The sequence below is a fragment of the Amblyomma maculatum genome, unplaced genomic scaffold, assembly GCF_055883805.1.
Source record: "Amblyomma maculatum isolate TAMU_Amacu unplaced genomic scaffold, ASM5588380v1 scaffold_13, whole genome shotgun sequence".
In the NCBI taxonomy this organism is placed as follows: domain Eukaryota; kingdom Metazoa; phylum Arthropoda; class Arachnida; order Ixodida; family Ixodidae; genus Amblyomma; species Amblyomma maculatum.
In genome coordinates, this window is record NW_028146738.1 from 37,328,308 (window position 1) to 37,347,087 (window position 18,780).

At 46.7% G+C, this 18,780-nt stretch overlaps 1 protein-coding gene across 1 annotated transcript in view; it reads left to right on the forward strand.

The window, feature by feature from the left end:
• Positions 1–13,555, forward strand: part of LOC146172582 (xaa-Arg dipeptidase-like) — a 38,196-nt gene extending 24,641 nt beyond the window's left edge. The window contains exons 6-7 of the mRNA XM_084586050.1: positions 11,125–11,370; positions 11,723–13,555. Of these exons, the coding sequence (XP_084442176.1) occupies positions 11,125–11,370; positions 11,723–12,066 (590 nt within the window). The 3' untranslated portion in view covers positions 12,067–13,555. The remainder of the gene's footprint in view (positions 1–11,124; positions 11,371–11,722) is intronic.
• The last annotated feature ends 5,225 nt before the right edge of the window (positions 13,556–18,780 follow it).

The following is an 18,780-nucleotide window of genomic DNA, read 5'->3' on the forward strand; positions in this document are numbered from 1 at the left end:
AAGAAAAATTCGTCCTGATCCGGAGATCAACTCGGCGCCACCGCCTTTCTAGGGGAGTCGCTCTACGACCTCAGCTAAATAGGATGGTCCCCGAATCAAATGGTAGGGAGAGAGCGAATTGATCGATAACTCGAAGTGGGAAGGCGCTGGTCGAATATCTAGGGGAAACCCTCAAGGTGGAGGAATTTGTAAGAAGGAAGTAATTACCCATTGTTATTCAACCAAGCGCAGCCATACGGCTACAAAGGAAAGCTGTACATCTTTCTCAGAAATTTCTAGTTAAAAGAATGTCGTCCTGATCCGGGAATCAAGCCGGGGCTGCCGCCATTCCGGGCAGTTGCTCTACCAACCAAGCTAACCAGGACGGTCAGTGGTTCAGATGGTAGGCCGAGAGCGCATTGATCAACAACTCGAAGTGGGAATGATGTTCGAATATTTGGGAGAACCTCCAAGGGTGGAGTAATTTGTAATAAGGGAGTAATTACTCATCGATATCCACCCAAGCGCAGCCATGCGGCTACAAAGAAAAACTGTGTAACATTCTCCGAAATTTCGTAGTTCAAGAAATATTTGCCTGGTCCAGGGATTGAACCCGGCACCAGTGCCTTTCCGGGTCAGTGGCTCTACCAACAGAGCTAACCAGGACTGTCATCGGATATATGGCACGTCAAGAGCAATTGATCAATAACACGAGCGACTGCCCCAGAGAGGTTATGGTACCAAGTTCGATCCCCGGATCAGGACGGAGTTTTCTGTAATTGCCAAGTTTTGGAGAAAGCTGTACATATTTCCTTTTTACCCGCATGACAGCGCTTTGGCTGGATGGCAATGAGTAAGTACTTCCTTATTAACTTAGATCAGTTCAGTTCAGGCGTTCAGTCGTGTCCGACTCTTCGTGACCCTATGGACCATGTCACGCCACGCTTTCCGGTCTCTCACTATCTTCTTAACATCACATAGCTTCATCTGCAATGCCTCGAGAATGCCATCTAATCATCGCGTTCGCTGCCTACCCCTTCTCCGGCGACCCTCAACCTTTCCCAACATCAAATCTTTCTCCAGCGACTCCTCTCTTCTCATCAGATGACCAAAGTAGCTGAGCTTTAACTTTAGAATTTGACCCTCCAATGAGCAGTCAGGGTTTATGGTCGACAATATCGACTGATTTGATCTTCTGGCAGTCCAAGGAACTCTTAAGAGTCTTCGCCAGCACCACAATTCAAACGCGTCAATTCTTCGGCGGTCAGCCTTTTTCACAGTCCAACTCTCGCATCCATACATCACAACTGGAAGGACCATAGCACGGGTTATACGGATCTTGGTCGCTAGACTAATGTCTCTGCTCTTTACTAGGCGGTCAAGGCTAACCATTGCTCTCTTTCCCAGAAGCAGGCGTCTCCTAATTTCATGGCTGCAGTCTCCTTCCGAGGTAATCTTGGCGCCCAAGAACAGAAAATCTGTCACAGCTTCCACTTCTTGTCCATTGATGCTCCAGGACTTGATAGGGCAAGACGCCATGATCTTCGTCTTTTTAATGTTCAGTTTAAGCCCAAACTTCTCACTCTCTTCTTGTACGCGCATCAGAAGTCTCTTGAGTTCCACTTCACTTTCTGCCATTAAAGTGGTATCATCCGCATATCTAAGGTTGTTGATACGTTTTCCAGCAATCTTCACTCCAGCTGAAGACTCGTCCAGACCGCCCTTCCTCATGATGCACTCTGCATATAGGTTAAATAGGCAGGGCGACAGTATGCAGCCTTGCCTCACCCCTTTCTCAATCGGAAACCAATCAGTAAGACCATGCCCAGTTCTGACTGTGGCCTCTTGCCCTTCATAAAGGTTCCTGAGGAGACAGATGAGGTGAATTGGAACTCCCATCTCTTGGAGAGCTTGCCACAATCTGCTGTGATCTACGCAGTCAAACGCTTTCGCATAATCAATAAAGCAGAAGTAAATGGGTTTCTGGAACTCTCTTGCTTTTTCCATGATCCAGCGAAGGTTGGCAATTTGGTCTCTTGTTCCTCTGCCCTTGCGAAACCAAGCTTGCACGTCCGGAAGCTCCCGATCCACATACTGCTGCAGCCTACCTTGCAGGATTTTTAACATCACCTTGCTAGCATGCGAAATAAGCGCGATCGTGCGGTAGTTGGAACAATCTTTGGCACTGCCTTTCTTTGGAATGGGGATGTAAACTGACCTCCTCCAATCCTGTGGCCACTGCAGGGTTGTCCAAATCTTTTGACATAATGTATGCAGTGTGTTAACAGCGTCGTGGTTGAGGTTTTGAAGCAACTCAGCTGGAATACCATCGATTCCGCTAGCTTTGTTCTTAGCAAGGCTGGCTAAGGCCCATTCAAATTCACTCTTCAGGATGCCCGGCTCGAGATCAGTAATCACAACCGTCCTATGTTGGGTTTGCACATCCGGGTCCTTCTTGTACAGTTCTTCTGTGTATTCCTGCCACGTCTTCTTTATCTCTGAGGCTTCAGTGAGGTCCTTGCCTCGTTTGTCCTTTATCACGCCCAGCTTAGCACAGAAGCTTCCTTTGATATCTTTGATTGTCTTATACAGAGCTCTTGTGTTCCTTAATTGGCTGTTGTCCTCAACTACTTGACACTGTATGTTCAGGAAGGCATTCTTATCTCTCCTTGCTATTTTCTGAAAATCCACATTGAGCACCTTGTATCTTTCTCTTTCCCCCATACCTTTTGCCATCCTCCTTTCCTCGGCTATTTGCAAAGCCTCTTCAGATAACCAGTTTGCTTTTTTGCATTTTTTTTGCTTTGGAACTACCTTAGTAGCAACTGCTTGTATTATATCACGAACATCAGTCCACATCTCTTCGGGCTCTTTGTCTTCTAGATCTAATTCTTGAAATCGATTCCTCACTTCCACAGCATATTCTAATGGAATCTGATCCAGATCATACCTGAAAGGCCTTCTAGTTTTCTGCGCTTTCCTCAATCGAAGCTTAATTTTGGCAACAAGAAGCTCATGATCGGTGCCGCAATCGGCCCCAGGCCTTGTTTTTACTGCTTGTATAGCGCTTCTCCATCTCTGCCGGCAAATAATATAATCGATCTGATTCCTGTACAGACCGATGGATTAACTTAGATAACTGGTTTCAAATTGTGAAGAATTGCATAGGGAGGCACATTCAAGCGTTTTTCTAAGCAAAAACGCACAAGGCAAACTGCCCTTTGCGAGCTATTGGGGCGGAAGCAGGCACCTGGCAGAAGTTAGTGGGATCTGCAGTCGGTTACTTTTTTTTTTTTGGGGGGGGGGGCGGAGGGTTAACGTCCCTAAGAGAGTCAGGCTATCAGAGACGCCGTAGTGGAGGACTCCAAAAAGTTCGACCACCTGGGATTGTTTAAATATGCACTGACATCGCACAGCACATGGGCGCCCGGGTTTGCGTCTCGACCGAAGAGCGGCCGCCGAAGCCGGGATTTGATCTCGCATTCTTGGAGCAGTAGTCAAGCGCCCTAACCACTGTGCCACCTCGGTGGGGTGCAGACGGTTACTATTCAAGACCTTTGGTGTGTTGCGAGCGCGGCTGCAGTGGTTGAATTTCTCACCAACGGCCTCCCTGGAGCCCACACTGCGTTTCCCATAACATTGAAGACTTGTTTTACAGCATACCCCATGGCAAACTAAATGTTCCGATGCGTGAGCTGATTGAACAGCAGGACCAAGTGGCCTTTCAAAATTCATGTGGCGTCTCTGATGCGGCCCTTGAATTTTTAACAATTTTTCTTTCTTGCACTGTTGTGTGTTGTAAGGATGCTGTGTACGTACAAAAAAAAAAGAACCTTTTTAGAGGCTGGCGTAGCACCAGTATTGTGCCAGATATTTTAGCGAAATTTGACAACACGCTGCAAGGCTTTTTCCTTGACAAACGTGTGCGAAAATATTTTGATATATTGGTAAGTCCCTGATTCTTTTTAATCTTTCACGGAGTCACTCATTCCATGTGGATGTAAACTAGGTTTTGACATATTTTAAAGCTTGCTCGAGTGCTCTTTGTTTTACATCGAAACTATCCGCTAACCACTCGATTAGAGTTTTAGAACTCCAAATAACCTTTGACGCTTTAATGCTTTACGCCTGGAAATAAGAAGTCCTTATTACCATATGCTCATCTGCTTACCCACAAATTGTCAAGAGAGGGATTGATATGAACTGCTTCCGTAATGCACTGCAATCGAGTTGCCGCTACAGCATGAAGCCGAGCTTAGATAACCAGATTGAATGTTTGGAGGCGACCTGTTTTCCAAAACCGCTTTTTAGGGCGGCGGCAGAAACGTTGCTGTAAAAGATTAAGATTGGAGACGTTAAAAACTTTGATCCAAAGAAAACAAAACGTATTAATGCCTTATGTACATAGAGTTCCCACCACCATCAAAGCGTTTGCTGGAAAGCAGAGCGTCATTGTTGCTTTTTACTTCTCCCTGTAAGATTTAAAACCTGTGGTCGTGCGTTGCACGTGGCAGGAATTGTCGTCCTGTCCTCGATGCAGCATAAAAAACGCTACGTCACGTGTGCCACAGGTGGGGCATACAAGATTCTGCTTACCTGCGAAAAAATTGTACATCGGCGAAACAGGCCGGTGTATTAATGAAAGGCTAAGAGAGAACAACAGCTCTTTGACCCCTTCTGGCGGTGTTAACTTGCCTGGCCACAGCTGGGAATACGGCTGCTACCGGTGTTTTAATGTGAGCGTTGTTGGCAAGGCAAAGGAAAGGTTGGCCGCAAAATTCTTGAAGTGTTTCTTATTAATATGCAAGCGGATGATTGCAAAAGCACACCTTCTATCTCTGTGATGCAGAAGGAACTAAACTTCATATCGCAATGGCGCTAGAGCACGGCTTACCTCTAGAATGCAGTTATCTTACGACTGAGCTGCGCATGCTCTGTTACCTTTCCTGGGAGACTGCTTGACTGCTTTCCATAAAGCACAGTTGTTAGTCCAGTCGTGTGTGCCTCACCTCTTCTTTGTCTTCCGTCTTTTGACTGTTTTTGTTCAATAACTCACAATGCGCGTCAAGACACAAGAGGCCTGGTTACATGACGTCCAAAATCATGCCAGAAAAACGGCGTACCTTGGCACAAAAGATTAGCGCCGTGCTTCATTTCATGATGCCGTGTTGTGCAGTTTCCCGCTTGCACACAGGAGAAAGTTTGCACCCCGTGGTGGGAAGAAACCCCACTCTTCCTGACGGGCTTTCACAGACAAAACGCCTATGGGGGAACGGAAGTAGATATCCTTGAAGCGTGTCGGAATGAGCAGCCTTCTGCTCTTGAAAACATCAGTCTATTCCGTATAGCCTGCTCTTTGAGACGTCGAGATATGGTTTTAGCTTATATGCTGTTTCTTTTTTTGAAAACGTTTGTGTGAAAACCGAGGAGGCAGTTGGGCTGATAGTAGACTTAACTATAATAGACTGGGCTGATAGTAGACTTAGCGCTTAACTGTAGGCTATCCAGCTTACAAAGAGTAAACTTCTGATATTTTGAATTATGCCGTGCAGTGCTGTAGCAGCTGAAATCTTCAGAATGCACAGGGCCGCCCACGGGACCGAACGACAGCTGTTGGTTTTTCTACAGATGCAAATTCAGTTCTCTTCGCGAACATAATTCTTCAAATGCAATAAATTACCACACAAAAATTTCTTACGTAATGAGCAACGTTGCGTGTAGGTTGGCTTTAGAAGTTGCGACGCACATAATCCCGCACCGACTAGACGTTTGAGTGTAAGCATACTCCGATCTAAGTGCAAGAGGATCGGCAACTCTAGTCTGGCTCCAGCGAAATAATCCCTTCTTTGTCACTTCTTTACCATCTACTTAATTCATTTCGTACTGTTTTATGCACTTTGAAAATTTAACGCGCAATGAAAATCTATGGTTCATTCGCAATAACTGCAAAATGCTGTTGTCATTTCGAACGTATTCAACGGCCCTACGCATTTTGGCGGCTCGAGCTCATATATAAGTCCGAGATTATTCATTAATGATACTTGATATACATACATATATATATATATATATATATATATATATTATGTATTCTTTGTCGGTAATGAGGTACGAAGGGGCGACATGCCGCAAGACGATGTTGTGCATGAAGAACTCCGCTGCTTCGGAAACTATGGCACAAGGAATTGCCTTTGTCTCAGCGTATTGAGTCAAGTAGTCAGTAGCGACTGCTATCCATTGGTTTCCCGCCTGCAACAAAGGGAAAGGGCCAAGGAGATCCATGTCAATTTGGTTGAACGGAATACGTGGTGCTCTAACGGGCTTGCGAAATCTGGCAAGCTTAAGGGGCGGTGTCGTACGGTGCGGGCATTCACGACAGCTTCTTACATAGCGTTTCACAGCTGCGGAGAGTCCTGGCCTGTAATACATGCTGCGCATTCGAGCCAGCGTGTGTTAAAAACCCAAATGAACAGACGTTGGTACATCGTGGCAGGCGAGGAGAATATCCGCATCGAGCTCGCATGGCACTAACAGAAGGTAAGCTCTTTCTTGGCCCTGGGAGTTCCTTTTATACAAGACGCCTTGCCGCATACAGAAGGAACCAAGGTGCCGAGATAAGCGTCCAGGGAGGGTTGTACCACGCCCTTCCAGATAATCCATGAGTGGAACGATGTCTGGATTAGCTCGTTGTCGGTCCCTGAGCTCAGATGCGCTTAGGAATACTAGAAAGCCGCTATCGCCATCGCCTGCAGCATCGCCAGTGTCAACGGGTGCTCGAGGCAGCGTGTCGGCGTGTTCGTGTTTGCGGCCTGGCTTTTAAACAATAGCTATGTCAAACCCCTGAAGTCGTAAACTCCCGCGTGCAAGTCAGCCAGATGGGTCTCGAAGGTTTTCCAACTAGCAAAAACCATGACGGTCCGTGACGACTTTAAATGGCCGGCCGTAAAGATAGGGGCGAAATTTTAGAGTGGCCCACACGACTGCAAGGCATTCTGTTTCCGACGTTGAGTAATTCGTTTCGGCACGACAGAGAGTGTGGCTAGCATAGGCTATTACTCGCTCAATCACGTCTTCATGCTGAACTAGGATCGCGCCAAGAGCGATGCTACTGGCGTTCATGTAGACATCGGTATCTGCCACTTCACCGACGTGCGCCCGAACAGGGGATTTTTGAAGGCGCTCGCGAACCAAAGAGAATGCCATCTGCTGCTCAGAGTTCCACACAAAAGAGGTGTCCTTTCTTGTGAGGCGAGTCAGAGGTTCCGCAGTGTGAGAACAGTCCTCAGTGAACTGCCAATAATAAGTGCACAGACACAGAAAGCACTGAACAGCCTTCTTGTTAGCTCGAGTGGGGAACCGTGCGACGGAAGCAGTCTTATCGGGATCTGGGCGCACCCCGTCAGCGCTCACAACATGACCAAGGAACTAGCGTTCTGCATACCCGCAGTGGTATTTCTGAGGCTTCAGTGTGAGATCAGCAGAACGGAGGGCTACCGAGACAGCTCGAAGTCATTGGCGGTATTGGTAAAATGTTTCGGAAAACGTAACTATGTCGTCCAAGTACACAGGACAGATCTGCCACTTGAGGCCAGTGAGGACGGTGTCCATCATCCTTCGGAATGTAGCTGGGGCAGAGCGGAATCCAAATGGGAGTATTTAGAATTCATACAGGCCATCTGGAGTGACAAATGCGGTTTTTTCTCGGTCTCGTTCGTCCACTTCGATTTACCAATAGCCGCTTTTCAAAAGGATATAATGAAAAATACCCAGCACGTCGCAATCTGTCCAGTGAGTCATCGATGTGAGGCAACGGGTATACATCTTTCTTTGTCACGTTGCTCAATTTCCGATAGTAGACGCAAAATTGGAGAGTGCCGTCTTTCGTCTTGACCAAGACGACTGGTGAAAACCACGGACTTTGTGAAGGCTGCACAATGTCATCATCCATCATCTCCTGAATTTGCGTCTGAATAACTTCCCGTTCTTTGGCAGACACACGAGAAGTCTGTTGTCGTATCGGGTAAGCGTCGCCAATGTAATGATGCGATGTTGTGTGATGGGCGTTTGTAGAACCTTCAAGGAAGAAGCAAAGTGGTGCTTGAAGTCCAGCAACAGTTGCTCCAAGGCCCGCCATTTCTCTTTGGACAAATGACAGTTATTGTCGATGTCGCCAAGAGATGGTTCGTTTCGACTACCGTGGATGCAAAACATAGCGGATCGTGTGCAACAGGATCAGCGAAAGCGATAGCAGTTCCCGGAAATATGTGCCGGTGCTCATTATAAACATTTGTGACAAGGAGTGCAGCCCGGCCATTTTGAAGCGACGGTAAACTTCGAGCCGCGCAGATGCCTTGAGCATGCAGGACTGAATGGTTCGCCTCCGGTAAAGCATCGCCGGCACGGAAATCGTCGTAGGAAACTTCTACAAGAAGACGGCGACAGCGGCAGCGAGACGCTCACGGAGGAACCGCGAGTGCGGCATTGCGAGGACTGCTACTATCATGTTTGACAGATAGACAGAGTCTATTTCGCAGGTCAATAACGGTTCTTTACTCTCGCAGAACGTCAGTCAGAACATGTATATAAATAAATATATATATATATATATATATATATATATATATATATATATATATATTAGTGCTGAAATGTATATTCCGTCGACGTGGTGTATAGAGACGGCTTCTCGTTTCAAAAATGTTTTTTCTCGGCTGTCGACATCTCGAAGACTGGATCGGCCACCAAAAAAAGGCAGACTGGATTTGTCGGCGTCCTCGGACTCAAAACCTGTCACACTGGGAAGAAATCTAGTTTCTCGGTCGTGTTGGTGTCACTGGATAGTTTAACAGCTTGGTCTGCAACAGACATGGTCTACCAACGAGTTGGCCAACCGTCGACGTCGTGTCTTGCTGGTCTGAGAGGCCCTTTACTGGCTGCTGCAGTGCCGAATTATGACAATGATGCAGTTGAACTTGTGTGATTACACTAGATTAGGCACCACCCGTATATTGGAAATTTTATGGATTGTATTGTTTAGCACAATTGTTTGAAAGTGTAGCTCCTATTTTCTCAACTCTAACTACGTCCATATGAGCTTGTGATCATGCTTTAATATTTAATTAGCAATAATTATGCACTTTTTCGAAAAACAATACTGGAACCTAGCTGCTACAAAAAAGGAGAGCGCTTAAGCATGGCCTTATATCAGACGATGTAGCCCTTTAACACCGCCTTTCAATTCCGCAAATATTTTTATGCATTCGTTTAAATAATAAAAATATTAAAATTACTTGAACATAAGTACATATCCCAAACACACGTTACTAAGTTACACGCAGCACAACGCGTTCACTGTGGTGCCCATCTAATAGGCTAATGTGGACGCCCATCTAATCTAATCTAATGTGGACGCCCATCTAATAGGCTTGGTACCAACGACATTTTGTAACCTATCCCTTCTGTGCCCTCCTGGCTTGCGTGTGGCCTGCGTTCTAACCGGAATGCCAAGTATAACTTATTGTATCGCTATTATTTTCTGAAAAACAACACAATGGAAAACGTCGTTGCCAATTTTAGCTACATTCGCATACTTCTCGAATTCGAAAGCTTTATTTGAAATTTCTGGATCTTTTTTACCGAGCGCCGCAGGACGACATCGATGACAACGGAGACGCCGCGCTTTCAGCAAATCGAACTTCTTACGCTCACTAGGTGGCGGCTGAAGCCGATAAAACTTTATTCAGAATAAAGGTTAAGGATTAAGGCAAGTTAGCTAGCGTGCCGGCAGGCCGTGAAGACCTTTGCGACGCCGGCCCACTCGACAGCCTTGAACTGAATGCCCGGGTCATCCATCGCTGAACCATCGCTCATTCCAAGGTTTTTGAAGAGGAATATAGACTTTGAACGCCCATATCATATGGTAGAATTTGTCGTTCTCGCAACAAAAACGGCAAAAGGGATTCATTTCCTTTTTTATAAATTTTGACATGTCATTTATAGCTGTCTCCGTATTTAGCTGTCTCCAAATAACTTGCTGGTGCCTAGTGAGTGTTTTATGGGATGGTGGACGTGGTCTTCCTATTGCTCTGTATTGTGAAATGAGTTCGTGGTATGATATGAATGGCTTACTGAAGGTTTCCACTTGTTTACTCTATTCGACACTCGCACGGCTAATTCTCAAGCGTGTTAGTCGGTAACCTAACTTTCTGGATTCTTCACATGAGCTGAGGTCCATATTTCGATATCTCTCAGCAGGTGAGATTCTCATTATTTGGTGAGTATTTGTGCGGCGCAATTAGATACATTACCTCTAGCAAAGCTACTGATCTCCAACTGGAGGGGTCGCCCACAATGGCAATAGTAAATGTGATGTACGCGGCGATGGCGGCCTCCTCTGCGGCTAGCGGTCTGGATGTGAAAACCGTCTCCGTTATAACCAGACTGGTTATGGTTAGGTCAATGCTGGAGTGGGTAACCCAAAATATAGAATACTTAAGATCATGCGCGTTTTATTAGGACTTCCTGAAGCCAGCTCAGGGTCTTGAGCAGGTTACCTTACTGGGCCGAGGTGCGCCAACAAAACTGAAGGACACTGTGGCGGTGATAGTAGCGAACTTCCAAGTCGGCCGTCGAGGATCAGATATTCACTCCTGCTCTCAGCCACACTCAATTAAACCTACAGAGGAACTTCTGTGATGAGGTGTCAAAAGCCGCTGCAGCCGTGCACGTAGAGTGGCAGAAAAGACCATCGGAGATGTCAGCGCTCGTCCCTCTAATCAATTTTTCCTCTTCTTTTCTAGTCAAGCTACATGCATTCACAATAGCGATATGAAGCAAGTCAACCAGCAGAAAGTCAATCTTAAATAACCCAGTCATTTGTGCAAGGTTGAGACATTCGATATAAAAATGATATCACCTCATATCCAAAAGTTTAAACCCGCAGCTTCGAGCCTGGGCAAATAAAGATTATACATTACGTTAGAAATGAAAAACATATATTCATATATAGCAATTGCTTTACATTTCTTGCCTTCAAAACATTTCTACTGGCATGTAAGCAAACAATTCATACTTAGTTAAATGTAAGTTCCTTCACATCGTCCTGACAGTTTCAAATTACGTATTTAGCACCCCTGTATTTCGCAGGCATCCTTCGGAAAGGTGGCGACCAGCCAAACATAATTCCCGCAGAGACTACGATGGAGTTTGACGTGCGTGCACCGCAAGCATCTCAACTTGACGAACTTGGACGCAAGCTTCGGGCGTGCTTTGACGCCGGTGCCCTGAGCTCCGGATGTGACGTCAGCGTAAAAGAGGCAATGCCTGCCTATAAAAACTTGCTACCCAACGTGACCATGGCGAAGATATACAGAGCTCACGCTGAGGAACAAGGTAAGCCTTTGCCCTTGTAGTGAACTGACTGTGCGCTGTGCCTGTGTATGGTCTCATGCTATCCCAAGGACTCTCTCGAGAGTCTCTTTCTCATGCAGAAGGCGTTCAGTGTTGCGCAATTTTTATTTTTGTTTACATTTTGATAACGTGTTGTACCGGGTGGGTCTAAAATGTAGCCCTTGTTTTATGCACCGAGTGATGAAGGTGCCTTTAGTACCACGTCGCGCGGAGAGATAAGGTTTGGGCACAATTCGCGAAAGCGCAAATAGTTTCCGTTTTTCATGATTTTTAACGGTGTCAGCTTTAAAATTGCAGCTCATCATGATACGCATGTGTAACATTTTCTTTTCAGGGCTACTTTTCCCAGACGGTGACGTGTCGCCAGCAAGCAGCGCATCCACTGATGTAGGCAACGTGTCGCACGTGGTACCCACCATTCAGCCGTACTACATCTTGGAAGCCGCTACCTCTGGGGGAAATCACACAGAGGGCTATCGGGACGCCTGCAACGATGAGCGGTCCTATGGCATCGCACTCAGTGTTGGCAAGGCTTTGGCACTAACAGCCATCAGGGTGATGACCGACGCAGAGGTGCTGCGAAACATATGGAGGGAATTCGATAGCTCTCATGCGCCAGCGCAAGAGTCTACTAGATACGACAGAAGTAACTCCTTGGCAGAAGCATCCAAATTGTAGCAGACGTTAAACTAAGCGCGATCGGAAAGGATGCATAATGTCGCCCTAATAAACAGATGAAAAAATGGTGATGAAATACCTACTGCGCGGCACTTGGAAGGTAAAGAAAAAGAGGTGCTTTAAGAAAAGCTCCGAATTTGGACCACGGGAGGTATTTTGACATGCACTAAGGTTGCACAACACACGGACGACTCTTGAAGCTCATGTTCTTCGAAACACGGTCTCCGCGGCCTCCTTATACATGCACTGAATACTCGAATGCTGTGACCACAAATTCAAAGGTTGATATTTTCTGTCCAGCTCAAATCTGCGTAATTAGCTGCGAATGCCGAGCTTGGAAGTTGAAAGCTTTATTCTGAGAAGGAAACTATCTGACTTTTTGTAGCGCTATAGTTTTGAAAGGCACCGTTTGCAGGTAACTTTTCTGTGTTCGGTGTTGTGAGCAATAAATCGCGGCCGTGGCAGGTTGGCAGGTGGCATTTGGCAGGTTAAAGGACCGGGTATTGATTATTTGGCGTGTTGTGCGATGTCACGACATGGCAGGAGGCGCTGCCAACTCGGACTTCCCCTCCGAGATGGGAATCGAGCCTTCAAGGAGCTGAGTCCGACATGCGACTCTTAGGCTACGCACAAACATTAGTTGTGGTTCATCTTCGGTTAAGCATGGAGAGAAGCTCTAGCTTCATGTGGCTACGAATACCAAAGCTTTGTTTTTTGCTCGGCTGGTTTAACAGTGATGTTTGCCTCCAATGCTGGGCTCCGCTCCCCCGTTTCAAGCATACGGCTAGCGGCGCGGCGTCGCGGCTATAGCGCCTCCACGACAAGTCGCGCACAGTGGCTGTGCACGTAACCTGTGACATTTGATTTTTGGTCTTTACCTTTCCTAGTCCCCCTGTATGTTACTTAAGCTTTGACTGTGGCTAAATTTTGAATGTCATTGTAACACATGGTGGTCTAAGTGCTTACACCTCGTAGTGAAGGTACCGCTACAAAGAAGTCAACGGCCACGAGCGCGAAACGCATGCTGGAGTGAACTTAGCGACACCAAAATTTCGATACTGTACAGAACATTTGTTGCTACTTCATACTGCTTGTCTCCAGACCATTTGCCATGTACTTTCCCAATACTCTTGTAATGCGGCTGTAGTGTTGAATTTTTTTTTATCTGTGCTGTGTACTTTTGCTCACTCTTTAAGTGATTTGCACATATTTGGATTGCTGTAATGAAAGAATAGATATTCACTTAACGCGACGCTAGCTTTCTACTAAATTAAGCTCAATAGGCAGAAATTGTTCGTTTCATTTCATTTGGGAATTTTTGTGCCTATATTGTCAGCACTGTGTGGCACTTCATATTTAGCACGAATGCACGTGCTGCTTGTTCTTCATACTTCTCTCTTGTAGATGCCCATTTTAATCGCAAAGTGTTACTCACTTCAGTGTGTGGTCCGGCTTCAAATCTCCAATAAACCTTGAGCGCCAAGTCCGTCCTGACACATGGTGGAGGTGCGTCTTGATTTCCCCGCTTCCTCGTCACTGGCATCCACCTGGAGATTTGTTTCGGTCGCCGCTTGACCGCTACCACCATCGTCATGACCCAAGAGGGGACCGCCGATGTTTTTGGTTCTTGCCATTCCACCCCAGCTTCCCTTGCTACTTGGACTGTGAGCAGCCGTCAGCGCTGCGGTCTCCGCGGCGACGAAGCTGATGACTGGCTTGACAGCTACGACCGCGTCAGAACCTTAAACAGGTCGGACGACTTCCTTAAACTTATAACGTGTCGATTTACTTGAATGATATGGCCAAACCTTTTTTCGAACCAGGAATCGACAATTCGGGACTGGGTCCCATTCAAGAACAAGTTACGTAAGATATTCTGCGCTCCTGCTGTTCAAACGGAATCCGCCATGAAGAAGCTGGATACTCGAGTCGAGCGACGTCCTCACACTTTGTCGGCTTGTAAATGACACCATGCCAAAAGTCGAGCGGGTCCAGCACGTGTTTAAATGAAAGCTGAAACGTTTTTCGCAAAAATATTAGTTGTTTACGGAATTTTATGGTTTTTTGTACGCTGAAGGTTATCATACTTAAAAAGGGCAGAAAAGAACATAAACAGCAGATTTAACAAGAAAACAAGCACCACCTCCAATTAGCTTGGCCCATCCTGACGTAATTCTCGGGTATGCCAGGCCGGAATCGACGGTGTTGCCGCGTGCGCGTTGCTATCAGGCGACTTGACAGCTCGATTTAAAATGTTATTGATTATCTGAACAATGTAAAAGACCTTCGACACTTTACCTACTCGTTCGAGCAAACAGCAGTTCCAAAAAATGGCGCTACGAAGGATACTGTCGAGTACATCGACAGCGAAAGCGAAGTCAGCAATTTGCGCGAGTCGGAAATCGGCCCCTGAGTGCGAAAAGCGCACGGGCTAGCACGTTTTAACAACTGCCCTTTACACATTAAATCACATTTCAATAGCAACAAATGGCATAGACATTGTCTAGAGTGCAATCCTATCTCACAGTGCGTTTTAAAACCTTCGAGTATAGCCCAATGGCGCAATGACAAATGCGGACATACTACAGCAGCTGCCCACCCCGTCTTTGCAGCTTGGCGCAGTGCGCTGTTAAACGTAACGCCGAAATTTGTGTTGCTTCAGCCGCATCATGAATTTATACAACTTCACAGCACCGGCAGCGTCATATAAAACAAACTTACCGGAGCGGTGCCGGCAGCAAGCACGGCGGACGGGCCCGCTCTGGCCGAACGCACTCCCTGGTCGTCGCTAGGCCTTTATAATTTCGTATAGGCGCCACAGCAGACGACGCTTAGGGATTGAGCAGCGCTTTAGTAAACAGGTCACTCAAACTGCCTACTGTAATTAAATTTGCCTCAAAATGATATGAAGATATTATTAATTACGGCGCCGCCTTAGCAGAGGAGTTAATGTGTACATGAAGATCAGATGAGCCGCGACGCACCGGCGACTGCCGCTATAATGCTGTGAAGAGAAACTTGTTTGTGTCGAAGTTATCCTTCCAACATCTCAGTACGGGTCAGCGATCCTCAGTAATGGGTAATATTTGTGACATTCCGTTATGCATGGGCTTATTTATGAGCACAATAGATTTCAAAACGCTTTCTAGATGCTTGAGCAAGGGATCCACGAACAGCTTGTCAAAGGAGCGGCCAGAGCGACATATGGAGGCAGTGATGCCTTCGGACGATGCTTCAGCGCGCTGTTGCCGCGCGAGCTGCACGGCATTCGAGACACTGCGTTGTAAATGACTATTGCAAATGTAGCTTTGCTCTACCGATCATGCATTTCGTTCGCTGTACCTAAATGGTAATTGTTGACCTAGCTGAGAACGAAGGCGAGCTGTGTAACAACAGTGAGCCGCGAATCGCGTTTAAAGTTAGGTATATCCTCGGTAAAGCGTAACAACTGTGAAGCCAGCCATGCAACAATGGTATTCACCTAATTAGGTGCAAGAGCAATCACAGAGCTGCACCCGAATTCAGGTGGGCTGATTTAACTGGAATTCGAACTGGCCGCAGTCGGTGCCAAGATTCGATTATCGTCGCTGTCGCTGCCAAGATTCAATTAAATCTTCAGTACAAAACACAGCTCATTCCAAGGGCAATATTTTTTTTTTCCTTTTCATGACATAGACCCATGCTCAAAAGTTTCTGATCTTGTGGAAAATTATAAAGCACCATGTCGCCTAGACCACTGATGTTCAGAATGGAAAGCCATGCTGATAGCCACTAGTCGTTTCACGCACTCCCAAAAAGGTTTGTTTTCTAATGACAGAAGCAAAGTAATTTTCGAACATCGACCAACGTTTATTTCACAAATGAGCAAAAGAGGCTCACTAGTCGGAGGGCATCGAAGCGCGCGGAGCGACGCTCCGCAACAGCTGCGTATCTGCTTGTTGACGTCGTGGAATTTTTGAACATGCAGAACTTTCAGCCCACGACGGGAGAACTGGAGAAAACAAACGGCACCAGCCGCAGATTGCGCTGATCCGTCGATCGCTAAAGCGCAGAATAAAGCCAAGCAAGCGTGCAAAACGCACGGCCAGTCTAGCCGGCCGGCCGGCATTCCGAGATTGACGTCACATCCGCTTGTTCCCCAACTTCGGCGCAATGCCCCCCCCCGCTCCCGGAAGTGACGAGGGAGTGACAGTGGCACGTTTTTAAAAAGCGATTTCTGTTTTTCTTATCGATATACTTCGGAACAAAACAATGCAGCGGTGGAGTAGCGGTAGAACACCCGCCTCGCATGCAAGAGGACCGTGGCTCAAATCCCGGTGCCGCGCAATTCTCCAACGGATAAAAAAAGTCCGTGTGTAGATGGAATTGCATAAACAGGTTCGGGGTGCGACCTGATGCCGGTGAACACCTCCGGCAACGCACTCCCTCACCAGAAGAGGAGTTGGCCACCCTGGTGCAGTAATTGGCCGCTACCTCTCATGATTAGTTCCATAAAACCCCGGCCCTCAGTCACCAGCAGCTGCGGAACAACTGACCACGGCGGTGGTCAGATCTGTCACGCAGCAGAGGGTGCTGCGTCACCGAAAGCAGAAAGGAAGGCTTGAAAAGCAATATGCAAAAGACTAAGGTAATGTTCAACTTCCCCGGGAAGGAACAGCAGTTTACGTTAGGTAGCGAAGCACTGGAAGTAGTAGGCGAATATGGACAGGTAGCAACCGCAGATCCGGACCATGAAAGGGAAATAAGAATAAGATCGGGATGGAGCGCATTTGGCAAGCACTCGCAGATTATAACTAGCAGCTTACCGGTATCGCTCTAGAGGAAAGTATAAAATAGTTGCATCTTACCTGTACCCACCTATAGGGCTGGAACGTGGAGGCTAACTAAGAGGGAAGTTGAGGACAATGCAGAGCGTTATGCAACGAAAAATGGTAGGGGTAACATTAGGAGATAGGAAGTGTGCAGATTGGGTTACAGAAATTGCTCACGTTACTGACATTCTAGTGCAAATCAAGAAGTGGGCATGGGCAGGACATGTAGTACGAAGAGAGGATAACCGATGGTCGCTTAAGGTAACAAACTGGATTCAAAGGGAAGAAAAGCATAAGAGGGGGCGGCAGAAAGTTAGGTGGGCGGATGAGGTTAAGAATTTCTCAGGGGTCAAGGGGATGCAGCTATCACAGAACCGGGTTAATTTGAGAAATATGGGAGAGCCCTATTGCCAAAACCAGTGCCCACCAGTGCCTCCCAGTGCTCATGTCGCTGCACTGGCTCTACCTGCCGCGGCGCCGTGATACTAAACCTGGCGCCCAGCCCGTCCTGTTTGTTATTACTGCGGCTACCGGGGCCATATTGCCTGTTTCTGTCTTCGCCGACTCCAAAATGAACGCCGCTGCTACGACTCATTTGAAGGACTATTCTACCCGCTTATCCAGCAATAACCACAGTTGATTCCCTGATTATCCTCAATGTTCATCACCCCCTCCAGAATGTTCCCCAGCGCCTCATGGTTACTGGCCTTCCAGATGCTGTTTCCCATTGCCTTTTCGCCACTCAACCTCGCTGCTTCGCCAGGCTTCTTTGATGCCCCCTGCAATGAAAAAACGAACTACTGAAGTTTTAGGAGAGAAAACTGCATTCTTACACCATTAAAAAAGTCCTCCGGACCGTCCATTTAACAAGACATTAGTTTGGATTAAAGGTTTAAATATTGAGGCTTTGATCGACACGGGTGCCGCTGATTCTATTCCGACCGTATTAGGGTTAGAGCCCTTCAGCTTGGCGGCTAGCTCGGTGCCCTGCAGGCTGGTCCCACAGGGCGACATGAACAATGCTGAGATCTTCGCTGAAGGAGTAGGCCGGAGCTCAAAGGGCAGCATCTCCACCAGATGTCACGTCATGTTGACAATGAAGTTGGCAACAAAGGAGGTGGCTTGAAATTCACAGGAATAAACTCTTTATTGGACTGACTTGCGCCCGCAAAAGAACTCAGCAATCGGGAGCGGCGATAGCAGCAAGAGTCCTCGGCGGTCGTAGATCTATGAATGCGCACCCTTCAACGCTCAATTTAAAGGCGGCAAAGAAACATCTAGATAAAGCCTCAAACGTTGACCAGCATAACCTGGAACATAGTAGAAACACATGTGAGGGGCTGGAATTTTCTAGATACATCTCGACAGATCTTGCGCGTAAACAGCTTTTAAAGCTGCGTCTCGCGACGATGAGTATGAACCAACTAAGAATACAGAAACGATCCGTGCGCATGAATTGTAGTGATAAGGGCAGCATACCGGTAGCTGTTGAGAAAGAACAAGTAATAGTTCCCAAGCAATATTTTCGCTACTTTGTTGTGAAGCATGAGCTTAGTTTGCACCAATAATACAAAGCAGTGTCCAAGCACTCTTATATAACATAAAAGCGCACGTATTTGCATACCGATTTTTGCAGGATCTGGCCCGTAGTTAATTACAAGTGCGATCGAAAAAGCATAAGAAATCGCTACAGCATGCTCATATCATTGGTACCTAAAACCACATGAAAAAAGCATAGGTCCGCTAAACACTGTACGCTAACTTCTTCGTGAACGTTGAAAAGTGACAACAAATAACATGTAAACAAAAGACGAGAAATTATATTGTGTAAACAACAATGCAAATTTCATTTGCCTTCTGTTATTATGAAAGAGCTTGTGTTGAAGTTCTATCGAAAATCAGT